The 21,244-nt window shown below is 41.3% G+C and overlaps 1 protein-coding gene and 1 pseudogene across 4 annotated transcripts in view; both read right to left on the bottom strand.

Moving 5' to 3' along the window:
- The window catches only part of ANO4 (anoctamin 4), a 439,919-nt gene that overhangs the window by 220,145 nt on the left and 198,530 nt on the right, over window positions 1-21,244 (bottom strand). For all 4 annotated transcript variants that reach the window (XM_055118276.1, XM_055118277.1, XM_055118278.1 and 1 more), the window contains one exon: window positions 11,253-11,444. In XM_055118276.1, the coding sequence (XP_054974251.1) occupies window positions 11,253-11,444 (192 nt within the window). The remainder of the gene's footprint in view (window positions 1-11,252; window positions 11,445-21,244) is intronic.
- On the bottom strand, window positions 12,050-12,195 carry LOC129399238 (small nucleolar RNA SNORA48; annotated as a pseudogene).

Raw genomic sequence — 21,244 nt, 5'->3', positions numbered from 1 at the left:
TTGGGGTTGGAGTGATAGTACAGTGGGTAGGGTGTTTGCTTTGCACAGACCTAGGTTCGATTCCCAGCATCCCATGTGGTCCCCCAAGCACCTCCAAGAGTAATTCCTGAGTGCAAAGCCAGGAGTAACCCCTGTACATCGCCTTGCTGGGTGTGATCCCAAAAGCAAAACAAACAAACAAACAAAAAGCACTATGCGCTTTCCAGAAATTCTTGCTTTGTGGTTACTTTTCTATGTTTTTTCTTCATTCACTTAGTGTGTTCAAATGCATGGAGAGATCCTTCAAAAAACTCCCTCAAATACAACATATGGGTCAAAATATGTATACATGTCCCTTGGCTAAAGGAAAACATGCAAATACCTAAGGGAAGAATTTGAAATATATTTTAAGAAAACACAATTTTGTTACTCAGCAAATCATAGCAAGAAGTACAGATACCAATGCCCACATATGCCATATCCCAAAATAACTTGTTTTCCTAAGCACCCCTATTTACTAAACTCCCATCACACATCTAAAAAAATACCCACTTAAAGAGGAAGAGATTCAAATGAAGGATAATTAGCGTTATTTCTGAGCCATAGCACTAACTATTCTGAAAGGCACCACGTTCACCTTCAATGCAACAAGAAATGAAACAGAAGCCCAAATAGCTCTTGCGATACTTATACATTCTTCTTCCAAATATTATCAAAGTCCATGGAAGATCTCATCTTCCATTCTGACACAAACGACATGTCACCAGCAGGAAAATGAACAGATAACTTCATCAAGCTTCAGATCTATTCAAGAGCAGAGAAATCCTTCAGGTTCCATGAATAAATTTCAGCGATAACACCTTATAAAATTTTATAAGGTGTGATGAAAAATACAAAATTTTATAAACTAATTATCAGTTTCAGAAGGGAGGTGAGGATGGATGGCATAGCAAGAGGAACAAAAAAACACCCATAAGAAACTGAACATATAGATTCTTCTTAGGATTTATCAATCATGAGTTCTGTATTTTGGAGGGCTAATCATTTACGTACAAAATCACAATAAAGTAAGACACAATTCTTCCAGAGACTCCTTACAGGAAAAACAATGAATTTTTATAAAGGTTTGGAAAAAGCAAAAACATCACCTCGATGTTAGATAGTGTGTTCATTATTATCACTGAAAAAAATTGTCATTTATATTTTTTTCTTAGTCTTTCCCAAAATAATGAGTTGACTCCTGCCTGATATCTTGGCACAACCAGTAGTCAGTGTCTCTTAGCTGTCTTTAAAAAAAAGTCTCTCATCCCACTCCTTTGGTGTTATTGCTCACTGTCATTGCATAGTTTTATCACTCCATCCTATACACGACTTCCCAAACATAACGACAAGCCTTTAAACATGATGATAAAATAATAAACCTTTATTGTCCACTTAAAAAAAAAAAGTCTCTCAATTTCTAAAAAAAAACCTCTAGTACTGCTGTTCAGGGGATGAGACCAAAGGAAAGGTTCTTGCTGAGTTCAGTCTGATCCCTAATTTGAAACCAGGACTTGACAAAGGGGCCAGAAAGCAATCTCTGAAACTCTAGGAAGCAGGATTTTCAGAATATCAGAACCAGAAAAGGGAAGAGGAGGAGGACGAGGAGGAGGAAGAGGAAGAGGAAGAGGAGGAAGAGAAGGAGGAGGAGAAGGAAAGATAGGAAGAGGAGGAGGTGAAAGGACAGGAGGAGGAGGAGGAAGAGGAGAAAGAAAAGGAGAAAGAAGGAAGAAACAGAAGGAAAAAGCAGAAGGAAGAAGTAGTAAAGCGGCAGCCACAAAGCACAGAATTACTTTCACAGAAAGAAGTACCAGCCTGTTCAGGTAACTATCTTCAGTGGAAACCTATGGGACCCTTCTACAGCACCATGCCATTATGTTAAGGTTTGAAGTGTTATAGGGCTTTTGACTTAAGTATGCCAAGGTTTTGTTATACTAACTTTCTAGAAATATTGTACCAAATTATCTGAAGAAGGCAACATAGCACAGGGAAGGAGAGAAGGAGAAGCAGAGTGCATGAGTGCTTACGCGCCTGCACCATCCATTCAACTGAAGGTCCTTGAGCAACTGCTTCTTTATCTCTATGCCTTAGTCTCACATCAACAAAATATGCATGATAGCATGAAGATATTATGGGAGTTGATTCATAGATGACATGAGTGCAAACAGCTTAATAGTTCTTAAGGTTCAAAATTATAGAATTCTTAATAAACGGCAGCTATACTTTTCCATAAACAAACATTTAATACCATTATATACAGACAATGCTACAATCATTCTGCTCACAGGCAACTACAAAATTCTAGTTTTTCTCCTGGAAAATTCACCTGTCTCAGAAGTTATCTTAAATGTATAGACTTATGTCATGTTTATATCATGTTTATGACATCATTATTCATGATAAATGCATGTATCATAAGACAAAAATAAGAATTCATAAAGAGAAAAGGTGTACTTTGGTTCTAAAAGGGACTAAAGGGCCATATAGAGAGCTCAGTAGACTAGAACACATGTTTGAAGAGCGCTGGTTTGATCCACAGCTGGTTTCGTCCCCAAGCAATACCCCCTAGAACAGAGTAGCCCCTGAGCACTGCTGAATAAGAGCCAAAAATAAGAAGGATGGGGAATAAAAGGAATTAAGAAATAGAGAAACATAATCTTACAAACTCAAGAGGGAAATAAAAGCTATGTTCTGTGATGAATGACATTTTTCTAGGACTGTATGACAGGCCTCGTATCTGAGTAAACAAATAAAGTATTTCAGATATCATAAGCCTGTTCATTTGATTTCATATGGCACAGTCATTAAACTGTAATAATGGCATGTATACCCACTAAACTTCTTACAGTTTCAAATTCAAAACATTGACATCAGTGCTTCAGTTTAGTTGGCTTTTGACCCTTAAATTGCAGCCCCAGGTCTGATGCCATTTGATACTTTTATTACTGTTCTATAAAGGGGAAGAGAAAATAAGACTCATTAATTATGAGTGGGTAAAAGATAAGGTAAAAATGAAATCAATACCCAGGAGAAACATGGAACAATTAGAGGGAAAGAGAAGACATACAAATATAAGTCAAAGGTAATCCTGTGTCAGAGCAGAAGAAGTGAAGACCATTTACTGGTTCAGGAGCAAACTACCTGGGGAAAGACTCTACAGCGATGTGGAACATACAGAATCAACAATGAGTCTGGAATGTATGGTAAGATGCCTGTTCTCCTTTATTCCAGAGCATTTACTATGAGCTAGGAATCATGTTGAGAGTTTCACACAAAGAACATATTTAATGGTCATGACAATGCCATAGAGGGTTTCCAGATATCACACACACAAAAATGAACACAATTAAATTTTAAATAACCAGCATTATTATTTTTATCTTAACAGTAACTCATGGGACGTTTGAACATCTTTATACACTCAGAAGTACTTACTGCTCATCTATAATGTAACAGTGGGCCCTATTTCACGTGATACAAGGAGTTAGGTATTAATGAGCTCATTTTATTGGTGAAGAGACTGAGATTCAGAGAGTAATTTCTCCAAGTCTGGATGCTACCAGTTAACAAAACATACCTTGTCTTAAACATCTAACAACAGAATTTGCATTCACAGCCAATATAGTGAAATGTACTGCACTTCTATAATTATCTTTTTTTCTATATCGGGATGGCTATGTACCTTCCTCCTGTTGATATCCTAACTTGATCATCAAAGTCCAATTTAGAGATCAAAAGCCATTTGCATTCTTCTTGTGTTCCCTTGTAAGTTTTGTATGACTTTTATTTATATAGTGACTCTGTCCCTTAATAAATTTAATTTTATTAGAAAGTGCTAAGTACAGATAATGGTAGAAGGCACTCTTCTTTGAATACTTCTTTTTTATAATACAACCTCTGTTTCCTGTGAGAGAAATCTTTTCAGTCACTGTGTGTATCCCAGGTGAGAGAAGTCAAAGAACCCAACATTGTCCTTTGCTCATCAAGGAAAAGGTGCATGGATAAACTGTCTCTCCAGAGATTCAAAATTGGAGTCCCATGATGCAAAACTGAAGAATCATGGCAAAGGTTCAAATATTCTAGATAGAAAACTCATTTTTCTTGGTTTCTAGTACTTATTCAAACTGGTTCTCCAGAATTTCCATTTATATATTCTAAATTTAAATTCTTCCTTTGCTTAGGTGAAATAATTAGTTCCAATTATTTACAACTTAAAATCCCTGACTGATCAGAGATCTTAGATATGATTATGAGATTCCTAAAGTCCATGTTAAATAGTTTTCTATGCTATCCCAGCAGCAAGGAATACACAGTGATAACAAGGTAGACTCTCAAGAGTGGCTATAAACTCGGATGGGATAAATGAGCTGAGATTGTTCTGGTCGGCAGGAGCAGAAGATATACAAGACTTTTTATTTTTGTACTTAACAACCAGTCTTAGTGGACTTTTAGAGGACATGTCAGGAACTGGGATTATTAACTTTGTAAAAAGTAGACAGATGACTCAATATGACTAAAGTTTCCATGTTGCTTCTAAGATCTATGACTCACTCTGAATAAGAAACTCAGTTGGAAAAGGTGTCGGTAATTTCCCCAAAGAGAGCTATGATGCATTAGTATAAGTACACTAAACACAAAGATATTGACCTTACGAGCTACCTTGCAGAATAAATGTATCATGAGTCTTAATACGACCTTTTCAACTTTGCTCTTCCTTTTCTCTACACAGTCACAGACATGAATTATATATTATCAACTAAATATATTCAATTCTTGATAATTTCAATGATCTATGTGGGGATGATCTTTCCCAAATCCTGAACTCTCAATTCCTGAGAATTCTTTTTACTAATGATCTAGCCCTTTACTCCATTGAAGCCACTGGTTTCCCTCCCTGGTCTAGAGCAGTAACAGGAACCCTCCCCCCCCCACCTCCCCACCCCAAGGACAGCGATTCATATACCCTGCTCCACCACAACCATCTCCTACTTCCCACATCTTCATCCAGATCTTCATCCTATTACCTGAACCCAATAACTTTCCAAGTATTCTGGAACCTCCAACCAGTCCAGCCTATAAACTTCTCATGGTTCCTCACTCCCTTCATAGCTTCACCTTTCTCTCTGCTAAACATAACGAACACAGAGAGACTTTATAATCATTTCTTCTCACACACTTTTGATTCCCTCTTTCTCTTTTCTGTGCTCAAGGATCACTCTTGGCAGGCTCAGAGGACCATAGAGGACACCAGGGATTGAACCTGGGTCTGCCAGGTGCAAAGCAAGTGCCTTACCCACTGTACTATGCTTCAGCCTCCCCTCCCCACCCAGAGCCCCCTCCACTTCTCTTCTCTTTGGCAAAATCACAACCATCACTGAAGTTAACTCTTTATCTAGCCTGTCTTTACTTGTACAGCTAAACAACAGTGAAGAAAAAGACATAATCATAACCCTACTTTAACAAATGAGCCTTTCGTGAAACTGGCAGTCCCATTTCTCTTGCCTTTTCTATTGCATCATCAGACCATTTATCCCCTTCTCTGGCCCTATTCTTATTCTCATAGATAACTATCCGACGTGATAGATAAAACAAGAGGAAAAATGACTATCTAGACCTGTAGACTTCTGACAACCCCCTTCTCACCAGTTATCACAGGTTAACTATGCATGGTTCTAGTGCACTTAGCTCTCATTTCCCTTACTGGTGCCCACATCTCAAACACTCCCCTCCCTGGCTCAACATTACCTAGTTTCTGGCAACTTGCTAGTTTGAAAAAGAAACTATGTCTTCAACTTTGTTCTCTTATGGCTATTGTCCTATTTTTCCACAATCTTTCACAGGAAAACTGTTTTAAAACAGGCATCTGTACATAAATATCTTATTCATCTCTTTTCTTTCTCTCAAATCTACTTCTATTAGGATATCATCTCTAACAATTTGCCCAAACTGCTCTTATCAAAATGATCACTGATCTTCACTTTACTAAAAATCAATGTCCAATTCTTTGTCTTTATTTTACTTAACTTTCAGCAACATCCAATCTAGATAACCACTCTTATCTACTTGAAAAATTATCTTTGTTTAACTTCCAAGACATGTAATTTCTTCTTTTTCTGGCTTTGAATAATTATATTTATCATTAATTAAGATAGAAATGAATATGTACAATGAACAAAACCGAGAAGAAATGTCAAAAATGTGTAAGAATGAAAACAAAACTGAAGAAAAACACTTGGAACTGGCAAAGACAGGAAGTACTAATATTGAAAACTGGCCTACGGCTCATAATAACAACTAGTTATAATATTTATTTTTGACAGAATTGGAAATCTTAGGATTGTAACAAAAACAATAACATGACAAATTCAAAGAAAGTATTTAACTTCCAAGACATGTAATTTCTGGTTACTAATCCTCCTTTTGGCATACTTTCTTAACATCCTTTGCTTTCCGAATGGTTCTTCTCTTTACTATGAGAGTGTCTGCTGTCTCTACCTTTAATCCTCAACTTTTCTCTATTTACACATGTCCGTTGGGTCAGCTCTTTCATCTCATGGACTTTTGTTTTTGGGTCATACTTATGCCAGCTTGGTGCTCACTCCAGCTGTGCCTAGGGTGTCATGTCATGTCCAGACCAACTACCTATTCCGTGCCTTCTGGAAGCAAAATATGAGCTTCTGGGTCTTTGAGGACCTCCTCAGCCTTGTCTCATTATGTTAAAGACCATTTCTATGTTGACAGAAATGATCTTATACTTTCTAACTAGACACATTTCTCAAATTCTGAAGATGCTTATGAGCTCTCAGCATGATATCCATGATGAAATTGTTGAGCGTGGCCCCAATTCCGTGATCAAACCCACCAAATCTGCTTCCCCAGTGGCTTCATCTCAACAGATACCAACTCCATGTGTTCAGAAACCTTGGTGTCATTTTTACTTGCTTGCTTTCTTATCCAATACCAAATTCACAGGTCCCGTTAGCACAGAATATCCAGAGCCCAAAACCTCTTCATTTCTGCCACCCTGAGTCAGATATCATCATAGCTTGAGTGGGCGATGATGGTGACCTTCTTCTGACCTTCCTCCCTCTGCCCGCTGCTACCTCCTTTCAATTCACTCTCAAACAAAAGTGACCCTGTGAAATTAACAGCTGGATCATGGGATTCTTTTTTTCCCCCCAATCTTCTCCTTTCAAGCTCAAAATCCTTAAAAGTTGTGCCCTACTGGGTTTCTTTATGAGCCGTCATCCCTTCCCCAACCCCCCCCACCCCCCGCCTGCCCAATTCCAGGTTCATGGGTCTCTATGCTGTTCATCAGACTGCAGATGCTTCTCCACTAAGGGCCTAACCCAGTCATCCGTCTGCTGGAATAAATGACCAGCTACACAGATTTCTTAGCTCCATCTAGGCTTTGATGATGCATCTCCTTCACAATACACAAAATCATCAAAATCTACACTGACCATCCATTTAAAATTTCAACAGGCAGTGGACAGAGACTGAAATACATGCCTGACATATGCAAGGGTCCCCAGAGCATTGTTTGGGAGTCATCACCTAGAAAAACTTTACCAGTAATCCTACTAGAATCCTACTGATTCTATAGGAATTCTACAACTGATTCCTTCGTTTAAAAAAAGTACCTAGTAATTATCTTCTTGGTGAGCAGTATATAAGTATGCATTTATTACATTTGCATATTGTCAAAATGTATGTGCATTTTAAAAAGTCATCCTAATAACACTTGCAATACTACTCATGGAAAGAAGGCAGGTAAAACCATTATATAGTAATGTGTCATTTATATCACTGTGTGGCTGAAAAAGGTGTTTTAAAGGAAAACAAATGTTATAAACAGAAATGGCTAATATAGATCAATGTAATCCTGCCCAACAAATATTTAGAGTGGAACAAAGAGAAATAATTCTGTATTTTTCATGTTGAAGTTTTTATGGTGGTGCAATGAGTGGATAATTTTTTATTTATCTATTTTTTTATTGAATCACCATGTGGAAAGATACAAAGCTTTCAGGTTTGAGTTTCAGTTATACAATGCTCAAACACCCATCCCTTCACCAGTGCAAATATTCCACCACCAATAATCACAATATAACTCCCCCCTGCCCTCTGCTCCCCCAGCCCCCCACTCCGCCTGTTTAGCTGATAAATTTCACTTTACTTTCACTTTACTTTGATTACATTCAATATTTCAAAAAAAAACCCTCACTATTATTGTTTGGAGTTTCTCCCCCCAAAGTCGAACCTGCTGAAAAGGAAGCATTTGATAATTTGTTTTCCATTGCTGAGAATGAAGAGATATGAGGTCAAGCGGCCGCAATAGCAGCTACACGGTTTTGGATATCTATATTTTAGTATTTTAGTAACTAAGTCTGGAGAAATTTCTGCTAGAAATTGCATCACTGCAAGCTCATATCTCTCTGCTACTTTATATTCCACATATGAGTGCAATCTTTCTATGTCTGTCTCATTCTTTCTGACTCATTTCACTCAACATGCTACTTTTCATGTTGATCCACTTATATGCAAATTTCATGACTTCATCTTTTCTAACAGTTGCATAGTACTCCATTGTGTAGATGTACCAAACTTTCTTTAACCAGTCATCTGTTTTTGGGCACTCCGGTTTTTTCCAGATTGTGGGTATTGTAAACAGTGCTGCAATGAACATAGAAATTCAGATGTCATTTCTACTACACCTTTTTGTCTCTCTGAGATATATTCCCAGGAGTGGTATTGCTGGGTCAAATGGAAGCTCAATTTCTAATTTTTTGAGTATCGTCCATATTGTTTTCCAAAAGGACTGAACCAGTCAGCATTCCCACCAGCAGTGAAGGAGCGTCCCTTTCTCCAAGTGGATAATTTTTAAATGTTAAGTGAGAGGGCCTGGAGAGATCATTCAGGGCTTAAGGCCTTGCAAGTGATCAATCCTGGTTAAATTCCTGGTACCAGATAAGGTCCCTGGACTGACCTCTGAGCACAGGGCTGGGAATAGCCCCTGAGAACCACTGGGTATAGCCCCAAAACCAAAACATAAACTACATAAAATAAAATGTTAAGTGATAATGGAGCAAAACCATTCTAGACAGAGCATTACCAGTGAAGGCTGGGGGACAGGAAGGAACACACAGGTGCTGAGGGCTGAAAACAAGTCAGTGTGACTAGATGAGAAGGCCACATTGACGTGCTAACTCGGTTCATATTCAGTCCCCAGTTACAATAAACTAGCCAAGGGACCTCTGTGGATGCACACTGCAGATGTTTAGATTTAAGGCCACCATCAGTTGACTTTTAGTAAGAAGGATGAACCTAGATAACCTGACTCAATCCACTGAAAGGTCTGAAAAGCAAAGCCAAAAAAGGGGGTTGCTTAAACATAAACTGTGTCTGTAGCCAGCTGTATCCAGAGTTCCTGCCTATCCTTCCTCACGCTCCCCTGGTAGTGCATGCTCAGACCTGTCACACCAGACCTTGCAACCACAGAACAAATCTCTAAGCACATATATCTAAGTGATAATAACTCACTATGATGATACATTCTACTTGTTCTGCTTTTCATGTTGAACCTTGACAGATACACTGCAAAATGACATTTAAGGCAAAAGTGGGGACGATGAAGGGGGAGAGGCAGTGAAGGTAGATAATGAAGAACTTTTCAACATGCAAAGAAGCTTGATCTTCACCCTATAATCAATAGACCAAACAGAGCGAATGGAGTAATTGGGTAATTGTTCTAGGTTTGGTCTAAAGGAAGCATTGAGTCAGAAATCAAGGGCAGAGAGAGATTCTGGAGACAGAAAAGCAGGAAACTCCATGGGAGAGAAAGAAGACCCATCAAAGCAGCCAGGGAGTATTTTCAGATGAAAATGACCATCCTGGTAAGGGTATCCTAAGGCTCTGCCACTCGCAATGGAGTAATTGAAGTAGGTAACCAGGGCCTCAGGGCCAACTGTGATGGAGCAAAAGAGCTCGAAACTAAAGTGTATTGAATTGAAGAGAGGCAGGAAAGTGAAAAAGATCATTTTCATTCAGGAGTTTGGCTTAAAAGGAAAGGAGAAAAGATGGCAACAGGGAAAAAGGGATGCAGTGTATAATTCAATTATAATTCAATCATTTTCATTAGAGGAAGCCTAATCCTTGTTCATAGCAGGAGTTAAAAGGGGAGACAAAGATGAGTACAGGGACACATTTTCCCTGGCAGCATTCAAGGAGGAGTATCCAAGGCCATCAGGGAAGTGTTACATGGAAGGACAATAATGGAAGGACCCTAACCTTTTCAAGACTGGAAGAAAGTGGGTCAAGGATGAGAGCAGAGATATACTGCAGATGAAGAACAAAGGGTCAGCATCATTCATACTATTGGCCCCAAGGTTAGGAAACAAGGTCATCAGTGGAGAGAGAAAGGACGGTAGGCAACATCTAACTCTAGGTGGAAGTTGGTTCAGTTGGGGTGAGTGGCCACATGCCAGGACATCACCCTGAGGCATCAGGACCGCTAAGTTACACTAAATGACTTATGGAATCAATGTTTCTGAGTCAGTCAGACAGGGAGGCTGCCTTGTTCATCACCAACGTTTCCTCGGCATCTAAAATAATGCCTGGAACACAGCAGGCAGTTAATACATTTGTGGGATGAATAAATGAATGTTTAAATTGCCGTCTCATCTAAACAAGCAAATAAAAACCTCTTACTTGGAATTAACTGCTTTAATATAAACTCATTTTAGCATTTTTAAAAGAGTCACCGATGCTTCCCAGAGCCTTGGAACTTAATGATGCTTGTCTTTCTCGCCTATTCTCAAGAGGATGTGGGTAAGTCAAGTCAGAGCATTTCAGACCTCAGAGTGGACCTTTTTAAAAGCTGGATTTGTGCCCTGAATTATCATAGAGCAAAATTTAAAGGAAGCAGCCAAGTTGATGATTTATTTTAGTATATGATAAGTTTTGGTATTTGAATGAAGATTGACTCATTTGGATTTTCATTTAGATTGTAGTACCCTGGCAGGTGGAATGTAACCTTAAGCTGGCTCTAACCGATCAAGCTTCTTTCTCTCTCACTCTTTGATTCCAGCAACATTTACCACTGACTGACATGAATGAGGGGAAAAAACACAAGACTCAATAAAAAAACTTAACCGAAATTGTGATATAATTAGATCATCAAAGCAGCATTCAGGCTGAGCCAGGTAGCAGTTTAATGGGCCCTGCAATGTTACCTGGGTGGAAAACTCTTGTTTTGCCATTGGTGATTCCAGAAGAGCTGGCCTCCATCTTTATTGACCTTCTGCCTGATGGGAATGAGGAATGCCTGACCACGGGCAGGCGACGTGACCTTGGGCGGCTTGCCACACTTCGCCGTTGATGGATTTGCAAACACTTTTCAGCCCCATGAATAGACAAACTTAAACCTGGAAGGAGAAATAGCACCGTCATACGAAGGAAGTTCAGAATGGCCATAAGGACAAATTACATTTGAGCAAAAAAGAAAAAAATCAGAAAGCTTAAGTGATTATGGTTTAAATCATGACTTTAAAAAATATATATTGTTCAAAAAATCTTTATTGTTTATTTAGCTCTCCGTGTCTCAAGGGTTCTCTGCTCCTCAGTAAGGGCAGCAGGCGTGATCCTGCCTCAACACACGCAGGACACAGGGAACCTGCCTGTGTTCTGCTGACTTGGCTTTTTCCACCTTAGACACTTCTTAAGTATGTCGGATCTCTGGGCTCGAATTCCTGGAAGTCGGCCTGGGCACATATACGTCATGCAGATTTTGGTGTGTTCCTAACCTTTGAGTATAAAGGTAAATATTCTATTGACAAGGGTTTGGGACCACCTAATTTTGTTGGAAGGTGTGTTGTAGGAGAGCCTATGAGAGTATGTCAAATGCTGACCATTCTGAATGTGCCCCCTACCCTACCAAACACCCTCCCACACACACCCTCCCCCCACACCACACACACACACACACACACAATTCAAAAAGAGTAGATTTAAATTTTTTTCTTTTTCTTTTCTTTGTTTTTGAATGCATGAAACAGCTCTGGCCAACACCTCAGGCATTAAGCTAGGATGAACAAAGGACCATCTATCGGCTCTGCCCCTGACAGATGTAAAAGCAACACCACCAATGAGGTGTCTCTTTGCCCACTGCCAGGGGTTTGGATTCAAATTCTTAAGGGATGCTCATGACTTAGAATTGTGTACCGATTGATACTCATGTTGTCTTATGTATGGAACATTTGTTCACTCAAAATTTTCAGTTACATTGAGAAGGGCTTGAAGGACTAGGATCCAGGAAAGTCAAGTCAAGTTATTCCCAAAACTCTTGCCAAAATGCTAGACAACTACAACCTATTTGATGTGCTGTTATCAAAAAGCTATCAGGATTAAGAGCTTTTTCTGGGATATCTTTAACTACAATACAAATCAAGGCATTGACCCTGTAAAAGTCAGAGGCCAGAATTGAAGACCAAACCCCCAGTTTACAACTTTGATGACTTTGGAATTATATACATTTGAAAAACCATTTTATCTGTGACATTTAATATGAACCAAAGCAAAAAAAGTAGCAAAAGGAACTCCAAGTACCCATACTCAATTTCAACAAATTTCAAGATTTTTCCATATGGTTTAAAATAGATTTTTCCTATCTTAATTTTTATCTTTTATATTTTACTTTTTTAGTTACAAGCGTTCTTCAAAGCAAATCCCAGGCATCATGTCAACCTCATCAAAAATAATGCTAATTGCATCAATTTACATCAATTTTATAAATATGGATTGTTACATGCAAATGCATAAAAACTATATTAAACGGTTCTCAGTTTAAAATATTCCAAAACCACATATTGCTCAACATTGGAAGTTGATAAAATACCAATTCATTATTCAGAAAATTGGTAAATAGAGGAAAAGAAGCAAGCCTTTAACCTTCCTTTTCTTCATTAATCTTTATTTCCTTATTATGTTTCATGGTAACCAAATAGTTTATGTGAAAGTTTTTACCTACAGAATAATTCCTATTATATTGCTGATGGAAAAAAATTAGAAGCCTCAGTGAAATATGAAAGGCAATGCAATTTGTTCAAAAAGGCAATTCGAGGACAGAGCTGGAATTCAAACTCATGGATGACTGACTCCAGATCTGTTCTTTAAAAACAAGCTCAGGACAATAGCCAAGTGATGGTGACAACCAGAAAGCCCAACAACAACAATACGTGAATAAAGAAAATGTGGTGAATGTAAAGTGGAATAATGCACAGTCATAAGGGCAAAAATGACATTTGGACTTTTGGGACATGATGAAACTAAAGGGAATCATGGTAATTGAATTAATCAGAAAGGGAATGACAATCACTGAATGATTTCACATATACGTGAGATCTAAGATGAGGCCAAGAATAGAAACAGACCCATGGGCTCAGACCACAGAGCTCTGGTTTACTAGAGGGAATGAAAAGATGAATGCAAGTGGCAGGGGTCCCACATGGACAGTGTGGGGAGAACTCGGTCATGTGGTAGTGGTCAAATATAACATGTATGTAAAGAGGCATGATGTTACACACTTTTGTGCAAACCAACATTGCTAAAAAGTGTTAATAAAATGAAAAGAGTAATAAATTCGTGAATAAGCTAAGGAAAGGTGTTAGCTATGTTAAGTACCTACCAGCTAGTGGAATTTAGTTGGGGATTATGTGACATGGTTCGGGAAAGTTTAGCCAAAATGAAGAACTTAAAGAATGTTTAAAACTACAGGTAAAAAATAAGAACTAGGGGGCCGGAGCGATAGCACAGCGGGTAGGGCGTTTGCCTTGCACGCGGCTGACCCGGGTTCGATCCCCGGCATCCCATATGGTCCCCCAAGCACTGCCAGGAGTAATTCCTGAGTGCAAAGCCAGGAGTAACCCCTGAGCATCGCTGGGTGTGACCCAAAAAGCAAAAAAAAAAAAAAAAATTAAGAACTAGAAGTCACCTTAGGGATTTCCTAATTAACCCCTTGTCTTAAAGCCTAGGGTGCTCGAAAGTGGGGGGGGGGGGCAGAAACAACTGTATTTATAGTACTTGGAGGCTTCAGAGAATTCCATAAAAGACACAGCAGGGAGAAAAAAAAAGGAAAGGTTACTCAGAAATCAACTGCAAATCATTACCCAGCGGTAACAGCAGGGTAAAGAGTTATTCAAGTTTTTGTTTGTTTGTTTGTTTGTTTGTTTGTTTTGCTTTTTGGATCACACCCAGCGATGCACAGGGGTTACTCCTGGCTTTGCACTCAGGAATTACTCCTGGTGGTGCTTGGGGGACCATATAGGATGCCCATATGGGAACTGAACCCTGGTTGGGCGCGTGCAAGGCAAAGGCCCTACCCACTGTACTATCACTCCAGCCCCAAGAGTCACCCAATTTGAGGGTAGAGCTGAGGTGAGATGTGAACCAGGCCAGTTTGTCAATTCTAATGAATTGTAAGAAAGAAGGGATCAGCACCACTAGAGTGTGGCTCCTATTTTAAAAATAAATAAAAGGAAAAATAGGAGGCCTTTTTCAGAATGAAGCATGGCCAAACTAGGAAATGCAAAGACAAAAACCAAAGGAAGGCAAAGACACACAGAGAGAGTGTCCCGCCAGGCAAAAGCCTCCAGGTCCCCAAGGGACAACTGCACAGCTAGGCAGCAGGGCACACCACTGCACAGCGCAGTGTGTAGTGTGTGTGGCTTCCCGCACAGCGGCCCTCGCTCTCACAGTGCTCACTAACTCTGCCAGTCCTCATCCTCTCTCCCTTTCTCCCTCTCCCTCTCCCCTTTATCTGTCTCTCTCTCTCCCTCTCTGTGTCTCTGTGTCTCTCTGTGTGTCTCATTCTTTGTTTCTCTCTGTCTCTCCCTTTCTCTGTTTCCTTCTGTCTCCTTCTGTCTCTCTTTCTGTGTTTCCCCCACCCCGTTCCTCTGTCTCTCTCTGTCTCTCCCTCTCTCTCTGTTTTTCTCCCTCCCTCTTTTTCTGTTTCTGTCTCTCTCTCTCTCTCTGATTCTCTCTCTGTCTCTGTCTCCAATTCCCTCCCTCCATTCCTTTATCTGTTTTTCTTTTTCTTGACGCCACAGGGCCTCTGCCAGATGCCTCCTCTCCATTGTTTTTTTTTATGAAAAAGAAAAACAACATCGCACCCCCAGCGACCTGGCTTGCATCTTTGCATTAGGCTGATTTGCTTGTGGAGCTTGGAGGGCAGGGCGGGCTGCATGGCACTGCACAGACCTATAGACATGTCTGTCATTACCTGCATCCCAAATTGTGAAGAAAACCCCAAATTTCACCCCCAGCCCAGTGATGTGTGCCTATGGTTTGGACCATTGGCTTGGAACAGCTTTCAGGAGGTCCCAGCTGCAGCCGGTGTTTCTGGATTCTTCCATACTTCCTTCTCTCTCTCCCTCCCTCCTTCCCTCTCTCCCTCTCTCCTTCCCTCCTTCCCTTCCTCCCTCCCCCCCTCCCTTTCTCCCTCTATTTCCCTCTCTCACTTTCTTCCCCCCTCTGTCTTTCCTTCCTCACTCTTCCTTTTCTCCCTTTTCTTCTCTCTTCCTCTCTCTTTCTCTCACTTTGTCCCATCCTCCCTTCCTTCCTTTTCCGTCTCTCTTTCTTGAACTTGGCTTGCAGTTACAGGAGAGGATTCACACCAGGGTTCCCACCTGTCCTCAGATTATCACTGTGAGCTCTCCCACTGGCATCCTGTTTTTTTTTTTTTAATGTTTACAAATACCACAGCAGGAGTTGTTTTTGTAAGTATCTGTCCCCAAGATTCTTGTTCTAAGGCCACAGGCTGAGAGCCTGCGCGCTTGAGCTTGGGAAATTTCCCCAGATCAGAGCCCCCATGCCAGGTGGCCCCCTGGGAGACCCTGGCAGCCTGCCCCTGCGAGTGCAATCCCTTCTCTGCGGCTCAGTTGCCTGTGACCAGGACAAATACCAGCCTGACATCCTTACCCTACATCACCCTCCCCACCATTGCCACATTCTCTACTTCTCCCCAGAAGTGCAGAATGAACATCAGTCAGCATCTGCAGATTCCTGAGAGGCCTGGGGATGAGGCTCCTTGGAAGAGCGCCTGCGTTACACACACGAGGCTATGAGTTCAATCCCCACAGCCCCATGCCCCAGAGCCCATGTGCCAACCCACCACATGTCTGTGTGCTCCCTGTGTCACAACCAGGTGTTGGAGCCCTCTAGCCAATTGTACAACCTGTGGGACCACCAGTGTGCAAGACCCCTTTTTTCCCCTCCCGAACACAACGATGAAAATATTCAATCACAAAAGGATGTTTTAAGAAGAAATAAAAAGACTCCAGAAGAATACAGGCGGGTCTGTAGGAGGTGAAGGGAATGAGAGAGCTGCTTGAGTGACTACCCCAAGGTCTGTGCTGTCTCAGCCTCCAGATACGGAATAAATCATCTCTCTAAAAACGCTCCTCCTCAGCCTTTTACAGAGGATCACTGGGCCGAAGGGACCAGGGCTGTGACTCAGCATGAAACTCCCAGTGCTTACATAACTTTCTTCAGGGAAGCACAAAATGACAGATAGGGGAATAAAACCTACACAGTGGAAGTACATGGTATTCGGTGCTTGAAACTGCTGCATTCCATGTTTTAAAATACATCATAATACAGAGGTGAAGAGAGAACATAGCAGAGAGCTTGCCTTGCGTGCAGCCAGTCTGGGTTTGATCTCCAGCATCCCCTACGGTCCCCTAGTCCTGTCCAAGGTGGTCTGAGCACAACCGGATGTGGTCCAATCCCCCTCCCCCAAATAAATAAATAAATGTAATGCAGATCATGGAAAATGTTTAAAATATAATTCATGAGAATCACCTTTCCAACTCAACTGAGAAGATGTAGACCAGATAACTTTTCCAATCTTCTCTCCTTTCTGACTCAACTTATCTTTGCAAAAACATTTTTTTAAATTTAATCACTGTGATTTGTAAAGACATCAACAGCAGAGTTTCAGGTAGACAATGCTATGATTCCAACCCCACCGCCGGAGTCAGCATCGTCCCACTCCCTCAGTTTACCTCCTTAACAGGCACATTTGAAGTTTATTGTAACTTGTTTACAATATTTACAATATTTACTTGTTTACAACATGTTAGGACTGGAGCGATAGCACAGTGGTTGGGCGTTCGCCTTTCACGTGGCCGACCCGTGTTCAATTCCTCTGTCCCTCTCGGAGAGCCCGGCAAGCTACTGAGAGTATTGAGTCCGTGCGGCAGAGCCTGGTAAGCTACTCGTGCATATTGGATATGCCAAAAACAGTAACAATAAGTCTCTCAATGAGAGACGTTACTGGTGCCCGCTCAAACAAATTGATGAGCAACAGGGTGACAGTGACAGTGACAACATGTTTATGTCACATTGGCTCTAGTAGTTGAGATAATGACAAACACCTCCCCTCTAGACTTCTGGTGTGTCAGAAATACTTGTTGCCCATGAGACCTTTCACCCACCGTACTTGATAAAAGATCAGAATCTTGAAAACTCCACATCCTTAGGAATGTTCAGAGGGGAGCCATGTGTGGGTAAACAGGGGTGTTGCCACTCTGTTCTTACCACTCCTTAATAATTTACTATTTATGTACCTCAGTTTCCTCACCTGTGAAATGGTTGGGTGGAGGGAGGATGATAACAGCAAATACTGCATCTAGTCACTGTGAGCATGAATCAGCATCTGAAGTACTCGTGGCCGGGGACAGCACATAGCCTGTGCTTAGTGACAGTGAGAGACCTTCCAGTTGGGGTAGAGGAGGGACCACCATGACAAAGAGAGTTGGAAATGGTCACTCTAGATAGGAACTGCATGCTGAGAACAGGTAAAGGATCAAAGACAACAACCTCTCAGTATCTGAGTGGCAAACCATAATACCCAAAAGCAGAGAGAGAGACAGAGACAGAGAGACACAGAGACAGAGACAGAGAGATAGAAAGACAGAGACAGAGATAAAAAGAAGGAAAATTCCTGCTAAAGAAACAGGCTGGGAGGAGGGTGGTGTGAGGGAAACTGGGGACATTGGTGGTGGGAAATGTACACTGGTGGAGGGATTGTTGTTGGAATAGTGTATGACTGAAACCGGACCATGAGCAGTCTTGTAACTCTCTATCTCATGGTGACTAACAAAAAATTTTTTAAAAAATAGTGAAAGCCCTTCATTATCTTTTACCTGTCAATAATCCCCTTCAATCTTCATTCTCACTCCTGAGACCCCACCATCATACACACTATTGCTTCTGCCCATGTGCATCTCAATAAAAAACTAAACTTTTATTTAGTTCCCGTGAGACTAAGACTTCTTACTACCTTACCTCCCTCTACATTTCCCCCCACCCCCCAAGTCTGTTTCCTCTGAAGGAATATATAAGAGTTCCCAAGAACTGCCACTATAAATTGTCACAACTCTGGTAGCTTGGAACCACAGAACTCTATGACCTCTATTTGTTAGGCATGCTCCAGTCTGAGGAGTTGGAGCGATAGCACAGCTGGTAGGGCATTTGCCTTGCACGCGGCCGACCCGGGCTCAATTCCTTCATCCCTCTCAGAGAGCCGGCAAGCTACCGAGAGTATCCCACTTGCATGGCAGAAACGGCAAGCGACCCATGACGTATTCGATATGCCAAAAACAGTAATGACAAGCCTCACAATAGAGATGTTACTGGTGCCCGCTGGAGCAAATCGATGAGCAACGGGGTGACAGTGACAATGACAGTGACAGTCTGAAGTAAGGACAGTTGGAAGTCTGGGCTTCCAGGCAGAATCAATTTCTTGTTACTTTTAGCTTTGTCTCAACACTAGGATTCCTAAGTGTCTCTATTTATCTCCATACTCCTATCACCCCCTCATCTGTCTCTGATTTCCTATGTGTCTCTTATGAGAATTCTTGTGATGGTATTTATGGTCCACCTGGGTAATACAAGATAATCATCTTCATCTCAGGATTCTTAGTCACATCTACAAATCCCTTTTCCAACAAAGGCTGCACTCACAGGTTCTAGGGGTCTGGATTTGAGCCATCTGGACATAGGTCAACACTAGTCTACCAATGGTGTTGAGTCTTTCACTTTGGTCTTATCTTTCTCCCCTTCTTCTGACCAGATGATTGTGAACACTCCACATCTGCAGCGCTCCTGTGTGTGTGGCCATCACTTAACAGCCCTTTTGCCTCACTGAGTCTCTGAAATGTCAATTCCATTTTTCCCTGCCACTTGAGTTTTTCCTAAGAAATGCAGTATACCCACAGAAAAGCAATGTTTCGTATTCTGATAACCAACAACCAGATTTCTTCTCATCTTCGTGTGCATTTTATTTATTTCTCTGAGATGTAAGCATTTTTTCCATCTGATTGTTCCGTGCTCTTGCTTCCTAGCTCACGCTCTAGAGCATCCGAGCTGGCTGTGCCTCCTGCTAGAACAGCGCTGTGGGGAAGGGGATCAATTTCCACTGAAATATTGTTCCTGTGGTTGAGAAGAGCTCATTGCCAGAAGTGCACCTGGAGTCTGTCGGTCTGTCGGTGTCATCTACATGTCATGTCACTTTCCTTGTCACTTGTCAGGGAAAGCATTTTTCAGACCCTGAAAATCTCTGATTCAAATGGGACCACCCTGAGCAAAACGAAAGCTCCCCTCTTTTCACAGGAAGATAGTCCAGCAGGTGGGCATTTGGGCAGGTCCTCCAAGCACTGCCAGCATGATCCTTGAGCACAGAGCCACCAGTAGGATCCCTGAGTACCATGTAGTGTGGCCCAAAAACACAAAGAAAAACTGTCTTGCTAATTAAGGAAGAAATTATTTGTAAAATGGGCTCCATTTTTTTAACGATTCAGGTTGCTGGGTTTTTTTTTTTTTTGGCAGGGGCATACCCAGTGGTGCTCAGGGCTTATTCCTGGTGCTGTGATCAGGGACCTCTCTTGATGGGCTTCAGAGACCATATGGGGTGCCAGGGATTGAACCTGGGTTAGTTGCATGCAAGGCAAATACCCTGCCTATTGTACTATCTCTCCAACCCCAACTACTCAGATTTAACCGCCCAGCAGAGAACTGATCCAGAGTCTTCCCTTCCCAGAACACTCACAAGAACCTGGGTACAATGGTAGGAGAGGCTGGCACTGGTGGTGGGATTGGTGTTGGACACTGTTTGCATAAAATTCTATTACGGACATGTTTATAAATCATGGTCCCTAGATCTTAAATTTTTATTTGGAAACAAAAAAATTCTCCCGGTTATTTCTCAGGCTTGGCCTTGTTTTGTCAAACATTCTGGGCCTTTCCTAATGTCATTTGTTAGTTTCAAAAAGAAATGTATAAATGGAACCAGAGAGATAGTATAGTGGGCAGGACGCTTGCCCTGTATATGGCCTAACCAGGTTCAATCCCTGGCATCTCATATGGTTCCCTGAGCACAACCGGGAGTGATCCTTGAGCAAAGAGTCAGGAGTAAGTAATGAGCACCACCACATATGGAAGAAAGAAAGAAAGAAAGAAAGAATGAAAGAAAGAAAGAAAGAAAGAAAGAAAGAAAGAAAGAAAGAAAGAAAGAAAGAAAGAAAGAAAGAAAGAAAGAAAGAAAGAAAGAAAAAGAAAAAGAAAGAAAGAAAGAAAAATGTATATGATGGTAACAAGTAGGCTGATATCATCTTACACCTGAATGAAAAGAAAAACCCAGTAGCATTGGAATGCACGTAGCAAACAGGATACATTCCACTTGTCTTGGGTTCAAGCACATTCCACTGGGGTGGTGGGGGGGGGGAAACAGGCCAAATGTGTGTCTGTCAAGTGAATTCAGGTGGACCCAGAGAAAATGGTCTCTGCAGTTTGGGGGCTGCAGAGAAACAGCAGATATGTGAGGTGGGATGGGGGTGGCCACATGCTAGAAGATAAGTCAACGTACGTGGCTGATGGTAGGAAAAGGCTGGGTCTCAGCAGCTCTGCCTTGCTCCACTATGCCCAGTCTGGGGGCAGGCTGTGCCTCCGCTGAGCTTCCCACTTTGTGACTGGCTACTTGATGGATGGGCATCAGCACCTTACACAAATCTGGTGGCGCCAACACAACAAAACCTGAGAGCACTTCCTGCCAAGTAGGGCTATTTGTAATATAGTGACAGTTATCTATACAAAACCACATTAGCTTGGCAATAGAATACTTTGCACAGACCAAAAGGCTAAGGACTCATATGTTACCCAGATTAAAAGT

Source organism: Sorex araneus, chromosome 10 (genome assembly GCF_027595985.1).
Source record: "Sorex araneus isolate mSorAra2 chromosome 10, mSorAra2.pri, whole genome shotgun sequence".
Lineage (NCBI taxonomy): Eukaryota > Metazoa > Chordata > Mammalia > Eulipotyphla > Soricidae > Sorex > Sorex araneus.
This window is presented reverse-complemented; position numbering and strand designations above follow the sequence as displayed.